We start from the raw sequence: 10,983 nt of genomic DNA on the forward strand, positions 1-10,983 counted from the left end.
TAGTCAATATATGCTTTTTTTGTTATTCTATGCATTTTATTTTATTTTATTTTTGCATCGTAAAATAAAATCTGTAGCTGTAGTTTGATTTATTTTGCCAAATAATATTCAGATAAATACCTTAACCAAGGCCTATTTAAAAAATATAAAATATTTTCCTTGTATGTTAATGGTTTAATTGAACTTGTAGGGTCATTAAAAACAAATATCCCCTCCGGGCATCACTTTTGACAACTACTGTATCTCTCATCCAATCTACATATTTTACATGATTATTTTTTAAAGAATGTATAATGCATGTTTTATGATGCCTTATTGACCAGCTTTAGTGTCCTGTATGTTATTAATAGTGCATTTCATCATTCAAGAAAATATGAAACGTTACCCTCATGCTGTCAGTCCAACTGTACTTTACTTTTATTGTATTACTGAGCTTTACTAAAAATTCAGGTGTCCATATTGCAGAGTACCAGAAACCACAGTGTTTTTCTTTCAAAGGGTATATAATAGGGTATACAAGGGTCATAGACCTTGAAAAAGGTTGGAGCTGCAGTCATCAATGTGCCTTTATGCCATTTCTCTTTTACGTTGCAGTGAGTGTATTCAGGTTTTAAATAAACGCACATTCATTCAAAGTAACGGCCCTTAAAGCCGAGCACCGCTCTAATGGCTTCTCAGAAACTCCTACTCGACTATGCCTCATTCATCGCATCTTGTTGACAATTGCATTCATTGCCACTTCCTTGAATTCTCGTCTCGTGCCACATATCGATTCGTCACCTAGTATTCAGCAAAGCACATGCGTTCCAATCATCTAATAAAACTCTAGAGTCCAAACTCTTTCTGTTTTCATTTAAAGACTGCATAGAAATCAAATCATTACTCCTTCCGGAAATCGGAAATGCTGAAATCTGTCAAGCTACTCAGGAAAACAAAGCAGAGAGCGAGTTTCGGATGGGAGGAGATCTCAGCACTAGAGCTGGTGAATTTCCTAAAGGAAGTGCAGTCAGCGGGACGGGTCAGAAAGCGAAAGCCTAACCTGCGTGACCACCTGTGTACGGTTGTTTGCCCCAGAAATAGTCTCATGCCTGAAGCTATACCATGTGACATGTCACACACAAGCATGACCAGGCAAACACATGAATATAGATTCCACAGTCAGTTACATCTGGCAAAACCAGCTTTAAACAGCACAAATGTTCATGCTGGTCCAGGCTATTTTATGTCCTCCAGTAGTCGTATAAAATCTATGAAACATGCATCAAGTTAAATTTTATACAGCAGGTGATGTATGCAATCTGATAACAGTAGAAATATAGTAAAATGGCTGATTACTTATAATCATGGCTGCTAACTGATAAAATGCCAATATTAAAATTCTATACAATTTTGTCTAAAAAAATAAATAAAAAAAAAGAGTAAATTTAGGCATCACAACATTAATATGTACAGTATTCAAATATATATTCATTTTGAGATTTGCTAAAGATTAGCATTTTACAGTGAAAAAAATTAGTGTTTTTGAAAGAAAAATAGGGATTCAAATATCCAATATTCACCAATATACATCTAACATCAAATTATACCAACACATTTTCAGTTTTAATATTGGCCAGTAATACTACCAATATATTGTCATCCAAAGAAATGTAGCTTTTTCAGCAAAAAAGAAAATGTAATGCAACCTCACTGTTACTGAGATGCACCATTATCAACTGCACAAACTGAATTATCTTAGCGGAAATGCTGTGCTTGAAGTTCTCTCCAGAGTGCAATCAGATTAAAGGGTTAGTTCACCCAAAAATGAAAATTCTGTCAGTAATTACTCACCCTCATGTTGTTTCAACCCCGTAAGACTTTCGTTCATCTTCGGCGCACAAATAAAGATATTTTTGATTCTTAATTTGTGTTCCGAAGATGAACGAAAGTCTTATGGGGTTGGAACAACATGAGGGTGAGTAATTACTGACAGACTTTTCATTTTTGGGTGAACTATCCCTTTAAATATGCCTTATTCAGTGAAATTAAGTCCTAGAAACAGCTAAAGCCTTAGCTGTGGATTTAATTGCTTAGAAATTTTTTTCGTAATGAAAAGAGACAGTATTGCCTCAAAATAATAGAGCCAACATTGCAGAATATTGTGCTTTGGCCTTCCAGTGTACCGATTTGATTTTGAGGCCGAATTTTTGCTTCTGTTGTAGCTGATGGCTTTGTTATTAAGAATTTCTTTATTCCTGCTATTAGATAGAGGTAACTTATCTTGTGCTAGCTGCATTGTGGCCCAAAGCTTCATATTTTCTCTTTTGATCTGTTGATCTGTATGTGTTTTGTATTTGCAGATCTCTGTGCCTCCGTTCACCCCTTCGCCCACAGAGTGCCAAACTACAGGGTTGGTGTCAAATTCTCCAGTGCTTTCTGGAAGCTACAGCAGCGGCATCTCATCTCTCAGTCGCTGTAGCGTATCTGAGGCCTCTGGAACTGAGAACACACCCACTGACCACGCCCTCCCAAACTCCGCCTCCAGCGGCTCAGACGAGCTCATTCGACGGGAGAACAAGACCCCGCCTCCTTACAGCATACATGAGCGGAACAACCCCCGCAGGCAAGTCCCGCTCCCACCAAGCTTGTCGATTCCTCCAAGCGTTGACGCGCCACCCATTCCGCCCAAACCGCACCAGATTCGAAGACAAAATACTGAACCACGCCGACCCGACCAGTTTCCCAGACCCCGTCCCATTCCTAGGAAAGTCTCACAGCTCTAACGCTGTGCCCCTCACACCAGCCCCACCATTTGCACTTTTACACTTAACCTCTGTGGGTTTACGATTATTCCCTAATCTCCCAGTTATAAAATAAATAGACTGTGGAATATTTTTCATATATAAATATATATTGAGTGAAAGAGCGTTTGCAGGGGTATGACTGCATTTTATGCACTTTTTAGGTTCGAAATTATAAGTTCGCTTGTCAAATTACCCAAGCCCCTAAATTAACTCTAAACAGAACTTAGTACTATGGTATTTTCTCAGATTTTCCATAGATTTATCAATGCTAATGTGTATTTATAGTGGTTGATACAAGACATGTTTTGCCTTAAGAGTCTTTTTATCAATGACAAATGCACAATTAAAAGTACTTTGTACTTTTAAATAGACAAAGGTGCTAGAAGTCCTCTATATTGATGTTAGCACAAAATGTTCAAGGTTACATTTTCCTTTGAGTATAAGGCCTATTCACACCAAATGAGAGAGAAAATATGTGGTAAAATATTAGAACATTACTAAAGGGGTTTGAAAAGAAAGTACAGCATCGTGAATCTGAAGCTTTGGAAATTAAGTCCATAATGTGTGGGGGAATTTATATAGATTGGCATATAGTGCATGAGGCGATTTAAACAACACTTTTGCTAACACAAATCTCTGTCTGCCCTGCGATTTTATATTTATGCACATTTTTTATAAATGCACATATTTTATTAGTAGACTTTCAAAGGAAACTGTGTTTATATCTGTAGTACAAAGGGATCGTGAACTAGTATGTCATTTCACAAAGATGTACAAAGATGACATTAGTCCTATGTCCAGTAGCATTAAACCGGTTAACTAAATGTGCTAAACTGTGTGGGTGCAGCGGTGGCTCTGGAAACAGAAAATGCTTGTATCACTGACAGGTCAGTTTTCTTTGCAGTCTGAAGATGTTTAAAAAGTTTGCACTTGGTGTGAATAGGCCTTTAGAAAGGTCGCTGCTTTTGTAAGACCAAGTTACCATAGTCTCTGAAAATCCACACGCAAAGAGCTCTCATGGGTTAGACAAATCTGAAAACTTTCACCATATGAACTGTCACCTTTGCATTGACTAATTAATGTGAGTGTAATCAAGAGTAGTACCTCCGTCCCATTTGTGTAATTGGAGCGCAGTTGTGGGCGAGTCTATATGGGCTTTTCCGAGCCCTAAAGCATTGATGGTTTCTTTAGGTTACGTTGGAGTTTGGGGTCTGAATGATTAGAACCTGTGTAGGTGGTCAGAATAATTCCTAACAAGTGCACATGCCCACGCAGTGTAAATGGAGATATACTTGTGTGGAGTTTTGCCAAGTGTTGTGCCAAAGGAACAGGTGGGCTGTAAGGAAAATGGATGTCTTGAACTCGAAGATGCTTTATTAGGATGCAAATGGACCGTTAGACATCCATTGTAATAGACTTGACTGTAAGGACTCAACGGTGCACCGGACCACTTTACGGCACTGCGTTACCGTACGGCTGCTGGCTGTCTGAAAGACAGTGAGACAAAGTGTTATATCCTGGTAAAAAAGCTTCATATAAAAGGTACTTGATCTACCTAGGGCATTACAGAGACTCAAGCTGCCATCAGGCAATAAGGGCTGCCACTTTTAATCTGAATTGATGCGTTCCAGTCGAATCTGGATTGGCACCTCTGAACTGCACCTTCCCTGACCTCATGTTTCATTTACCTGTACGAAATGGAGGTAGAGGGACCATCTACAACCTTTTAAAATGATTATTACACATGCATAAACGCTTCCAACACAGTTGCACGGTGCACAGCAGTGTAAAATCTGCAGAAGTGTTTCGAAATGTTTGTGCATTTTGCATGCTAATTTCATTTGCTGTCCAAATGTTGCCAAGTTTACAATTCTGTATGGCCCTGCAAATGAAATCCCAGCGAATATGGAAGTGGAGAGACCAGCTATTGTTTTGTTTTAGTGGAAAATGTGATCGTCTAACGCAGTACAATGTCCTCTTTCTTATTAATTCTTAAATTAACTGGAGTATGATTTTTATTTTCTCCTTTTTACGGTCACATTTTATGAGACTCGGATTTGTTCTGAAAGCCAGATGATGATGATGATGATGGCATTCACAAAAATCAGTTATTGCGAAAACTGTAAATTAAATAACAAAATTGTTGTAATTATGCCAAATGCAATATCTTGTCTATTGTACATAACATGTTTTTAACCGAAGAAGTGTAGCTATAACAAATTTACAGCTTTGAATGTTTGAACAGCAAATTAAGATGATAAATGTCAAATATTTATGTATTTTGTGAGCGTAGGGAAAATGAGGTTGAGAAAGCACCTAACACATTTACATTCTAATGACTTCCTGTCTAATAAACATTTCCAGCAACATTTTGATTCAACAGCTCATTGCGTTCCTTTCTCGAAAGGTTAACTCATGTCTGTATGGAACCAATTTCCCTTTATTCAGTGCAGGTTAACAGGCTGGATATGCCAACAAACCAAGTTGTGTATATTCTTCAGTAGTCTTGAAATGTAAATGGAGCTTATATATGCATGTAAAGTATGTGTATTTTACAGATTAAGCTCTATGACAGCCATTTGGACTTCTAATAAGGATCATAACTGCAGAAAAGTAGGAAGCTCATTGTTATTCCTCCAGGTGCAGTGAGCCGGTTGCATTATTCATGTGTTTTTTTCTCTGTTCAGTAAGACCTGTATTTGCACACGTAATGCAATCTTGCTGTGGTGGGATGTTTGAAAACTCCTTGCTGTCATGGTAAGTTTGTTCCCAGTCTGAGACCTGAATTTTTCCAAGGAAATTCACAGTTTATATGAAAGGTAAAACTGTAATTGTAATTGGGAAGTCTTCCGGACCAGGGAAATCTTAACGTGTATGAAGGGCTCAAGCAAGAGTGATTTTTTTCAAGTCTTTGCTGTTCCATTCTTTTATGTTCCCTTCAAGACTTCTGCAAACTGTTCCACCAAAGTGTGCCTCATTTAGATGCTAAACACCCAGGGAATTGTAAATTTATTGGCAAGGTCAAAGGCTGGGGAAGGAGAAAGGCGGGACTTAATGTTGCCTTACCTTGGTTGAGCTTTTCATAGCACAAGCTCAAGGTGTTTTTCTGCTTCAGGAAACTCTAAAGAACACAGAGTTTCCATCTGGGACTGAGGTTCATCGACAGAGACAGATTTCAAACGGCTTATGGATAATAGATTTCCTGTTTCATCCCTTGATTTCCTGTATCACTGCTGTTATGCTTTCGGCTGATTAGGATTTGCCCATCGGCTTTACCCACCTTCTCGTTCTCTCTGTTGGTTTGTTGTTTTCTGTGTTATGACCTCGTAGAGGACTCTTGCAGATGTCGTATGGGGATTTTCCACAGAACATCAAACGAAGGATTGATGTAGGCAACCGTATCTCACATACCGTCCTCAATGTGAGAACCTTTGATTTGAACTGTGTGTTTGAACTTGGATGCTTCGACTGCTTTCCACACCACAGATCATCAACTGATCTAAAATGTTGGTTTTTTTTAAATGGTAAACTGCATGGTATACAACACAAATGTGTAAACATCCTAGAGCACAACCAATCCAATTGAAATTCCTGTGTTATCTTTGGCCACCGAACATGATGTTATATTGTAGGTACTGTATGGGGCTCAGTTCCAAAAACTATTGAGCTCTTACAGGCGTCAAAGGTACGTTACAGACAAAAGGTTTGTTCCAAATGGTAATCAGCAACATTTTAGCCTAAATCTAAAGCTACTTGTATCTCTCCAGGAAAAAAAAAAAAAACAATCCCAGAATGCATTGTATTTATCCAAGATGGCTGACAAGTCGAGAGAAATTCTCTTTCAGCTTGGATGCCGTCTATATAGGCAGCCTACTATGATTTAGACCATCTCCAATGCCCTTTATGTGATTCTAACAGTTGTATCCTACTAGTTTGACAGCTTCCGAGGAGACAACAAGGACAGAGAGAAATCTGCTGACCAGGCCGTGACATTGAAACACTTGAGTGAACTGCCCATCATCAGGCTGAGTGGAAACGCCACAGTAATGTGGACACTCACAGTGAGGACACTATGGTGCAATCGATTGAGGAATTACAATATAAAATTGAGGCACTTGAGTCATGGTCCATTATGTATGCCAATAATTTAAATATGCCTTCTTCATCCTTCCTTCAGTTTTGCATCTGCAGACATTTGCATGACCCTCCTCAGTTTGACCTCAAGCTGCATTAAAATGGCAATTCTTTTGATGCCAACTCTTCCATTTAAGATCACCACTTCGTTGTGGACTCTTATTTAACAGTCGGCGTTCTTGCCTTCCTAAGTGTTGATCTGTACTTCACTGCCAGTGGTGGGTGGTTGTGGGTAGAGAATGCTAAAGGTTGAAGCAATTCGCCTTAGGCAGCTCATATGCAACCTCGACGGCATGCATGCACTTGTCAGCGACCCCGACTCTTAACAGCACGTCCTCCACGGTCATGCTGACATTTGATTGTTATTTCAACAGCAGGATCTTTAGCTCAGTCTTTTTTCCTCCCCGACTGTTTGTGCAGAGGGTCTGTTATCTGCAATCATGCTCTTACCACGGCGACGGAAAGTGTTGCATCTCCTTTCTGCTATAGCATACATGTAGCAGAGATTTCACGGTATGCATTTCCAAACAAACAATGGATAACACATTACTATCTGCTGATTTGGTTTAAAAGTGAATTGGCCATATTTTGAAATTGTTTTGCAGTATGTGATGTGTGTTACATATTTTTGTTTCTGCATTGTATTGTTAGCTTAGCAACACATGCTAATACCAAACTATATTGTAAGGAATTGATTTGCTTTCTCAAAAACAAATATGACACTTTATCGGACAGAATTTGTTCGTAGGCAATAGACAGCAGACTAAAGCTAGAGTACTCAGTGTACATGGATTAAAGCTACAGTTAAAAAATTAAAAGTGAGAAAATACATAAAATGACACATTTGTGTGATTAGGATTCCTAAAATATATTAGGTAAAGTAAATTTGAGTAAATGTATGTGATAAAATCTTATTAAGCCTGCATGTCTCGGCCATATTTCAACATATACAAGATAATGTATTATAGTGTACACAGATGAGCCAAAACATTATGAGCATCTGCCTAATATGATGTTGGTGTACCTGGTCTTTTTAGTTAAAAAGCAAACAAAAAAAAAACATTTATTTCCGTTATAATTTTTCACCCAAAGCACAGTCACTGTAAAATACAAACATGTTTAGCTCAAATTGAAGTGTCTTCCTGCCTGAAGGTCGTTGTAATAGTGACCCCTGGTTGTAGCTGCTGACAGAGACAGTGACTCCATTCATTTCTCTGTGGGTATTACCACGGTATGGAGTATCTGTGTTTGTGAGCACCTCAGGGAGCCACCTACACCACTCATATTGATTTTCTGCTTTCTGGCCCATGTTGTGTGGTCAGAATCATGGTACATCAACGTCCTTTTTTTCCGTCTTCATCCTCGTGAGATTTTTATCCTTGTGACTGCGGCTGTACCTGAGCCTTATTGTGCTTTTCTTGAATTCTCTCACTAATTAGAGGATAGTCTTGTCTGTATTGAGTCAATACTGCCTCTGTTTTCCCCGCACTTGAATACAGGAGGTGTGGAAGCACTGAAGCCGACTTATAATTACACAGGCAGTCGGCGAGGACCCGCAAGCCCGTCTGTGGAAGATTCCTCTTCTTAATTAAGCACACATCAGCCTAAATCAATCCGTTCTGCTCTGCCTCTATCCCTCTCTTTCTTCCCCGATGTGACCGTAAGATCGATCCCGTATTCACACGAGGCGACTCCATCCGTCCTCCCTGTCGTTTGTCTGACTGCCGAGGACAATGCCGCCTTGTAACTTGATGTCATTTGTGTTGATATCAATTTGCCATTGGCAGCCCTCCTAGGGCGCGAAAGAGCAAATGAGACAATCTCGCTGTGAAGAGCTTTCATTAGTGTGCACCACTGTAGAGCAAACCCTTAAAATGTTAGTTTTTTTTTGTTTTAAACTTAATTATGTTTCTCAGTAAATTACTCAAATAACAGACACTGTGAATTAATGAGGATGCAGCATGTTTTGCTTCGCTTTTCAGCTATGATTATAATGGGAGGTTTTTTTTTTCAGTTTCCTTTTTCTCAAACTTTTTTTGTCTTGTTTTGGAACAGTGGAACAAAATAAATGGCAGTTTTTCCTTCTTTTTTTGTTATTGTTGAGTATAAATTTAGCACCCTGGGGCATATTTTCATTATTAATGGAAGGACGTCCGATCTCAGATGAGCCTGTTAGAATGAATACTTTTTTTTAATATCTCAATAGTTCATCATAGACAGAATCGCAATTTAAATGGAGAGCAAATCAAGCCATTTTCAACAGCTTTCAGGAAACGGAAGTTGTGCTAGTCTTTTCTACTGATGTATTTCTGAGAGAAACGGCTTCTCAAACAAGAAGAAATGTAGAGTGGGATTAGATTTTGCCCATCACGAATTGACTAGATGGTTGTCGTTTGCTATTGGTCGATCTCACGTGAGTGACAGGTTGCTCCGCCCTCTCGCCAGTAAACGCATCATCAGAGAAGAGAAGAGATGTCGCTGCAAGAGGGAGGGAAGTTATTTTGATTAAAGATTATGTGGGCACATTAATTTTTAATTTTTTTTATTAAATTCAAATATTTAATGGTGACTTTTTAAAGGTGAAGTGTGTATTTTTTGGCTTTGTCATTCAGAAATTGCAGTTAGTGTAGCTTGTAGTTCATAACCACAGGTCTTGTTAATGGCAGTCTAGTAATAATGAATATCTAACTAGAAGTTGTGTGCCGGGTCACTCACCGTCTCCATCTGTCTTTATACGAGGAAGAAGCTTCCGTGGCGGAGCCCTGCCAGGCACCAGCTGCCGAGACTCTTTCCCGCTGACCACCACCAACTGTGCTCTTTGAAATATTTACACCACACTGCGTTAAAATGGATCATTTTTTACTAGGAACTGCTGCAATGTTTTTTTCTATTGGTAGTGATGTTAGTTCATGATTCTTTCTTTTTCAACCAAAAGATTCTATTTTTTTTGTATGGAATATTGCGTATAAAAAATGTATCCGTGCACATCATTATTTTTTTAATTCATGTGCCCTTGTAATCTTTAATTCAAATATCTTCGTCTCTTGCAGTGACATCTCTTCTCTGATGATGCGTTTACTGGCGAGAGTGCGGGACAACCTGTCACTCACATGAGATCGACCAATAGCAAAACACAACAATCTAATCAGTTCCTGATGGGCAAAATCAAGACCCGCCCTACATTTATTTCTCATTTGAGAAGCCGTCACTCGGATATACATCACTGTGGCGAGCAGGACGAGGTCGACCGGTGCGTCTCACAGGTGATCGTCATCAGTAATCACGCCGCCGGCCTCGGGACGTCCCGAGACCTCGTCCTGCTCGCCACAATCACAAAAGGGAAGCAAAGACTATCGCAACTTCCGTTTCATGCCTTCTTTAATCATTCAGTGACCATTTCTGTATTTTTTAGATTTATACCTAGAAACAACTGTAATAGAAAAAAAAATTTGGTTTAGCCAACCTTTATATGTATAAACGCCAATACTATACATGTTAACCAGTCTACAAAGTGAGTTGAATATTTTATTTCGGTTTTTGTGTTTGTGATGCGTTACAGTACAAAGCTTTACAGACTTGGTTAATAACAATACCTGTGCCAATTTATGACAATCTATGTCTATTATTTACTTAAATTTCAGCTCTGTGAATGGCAGAGGACTGTTGAATGGGCGCACATCGTTCTGACCCACAACAGAAAGTGCATCAAAGCACACATAAAAACAAAGTGAATCTATCATCTTTTCCCTCCTGAGGCTGCTCAGCTTGACTTTTATCAAGCTAAAATAAGAGACAACACTAGACTAAATTAGTTATATGTTTCAATAATGCTCTTGCATCGGTTTAACTGCATGTAGTCAGCAGCCGTTTTTATGCGATCGTCATATTGGGATCATTCTTGTGTCCTCTTTCTCCACTTGTTGAATAAGAGTGACCCTGTTGTTTAGTTGACTCACTCCTTCACAAACAATGTCTCACCACTTTATAGCCATTCACTCCTGTAGTCTTGTATTTTCACTGTTTGCGAGCTCCTTTGACGCATGACAATACCTTTTAATATCTGATA

General features: G+C 39.0%; 1 protein-coding gene across 3 annotated transcripts in view; it reads left to right on the forward strand.

The window, feature by feature from the left end:
• The window catches only part of dock4b (dedicator of cytokinesis 4b), a 92,298-nt gene extending 89,258 nt beyond the window's left edge, over positions 1-3,040 (forward strand). For all 3 annotated transcript variants that reach the window (XM_056245261.1, XM_056245263.1, XM_056245262.1), the window contains one exon: positions 2,340-3,040. In XM_056245261.1, the coding sequence (XP_056101236.1) occupies positions 2,340-2,762 (423 nt within the window). In that variant the 3' untranslated portion in view covers positions 2,763-3,040. The remainder of the gene's footprint in view (positions 1-2,339) is intronic.
• Positions 3,041-10,983: the final 7,943 nt, after the last annotated feature.

Source organism: Rhinichthys klamathensis, unplaced genomic scaffold, assembly GCF_029890125.1.
Source record: "Rhinichthys klamathensis goyatoka isolate OS25496 unplaced genomic scaffold, OSU_Roscu_1.1 h1tg000029l_1, whole genome shotgun sequence".
Classification (NCBI taxonomy): domain Eukaryota; kingdom Metazoa; phylum Chordata; class Actinopteri; order Cypriniformes; family Leuciscidae; genus Rhinichthys; species Rhinichthys klamathensis.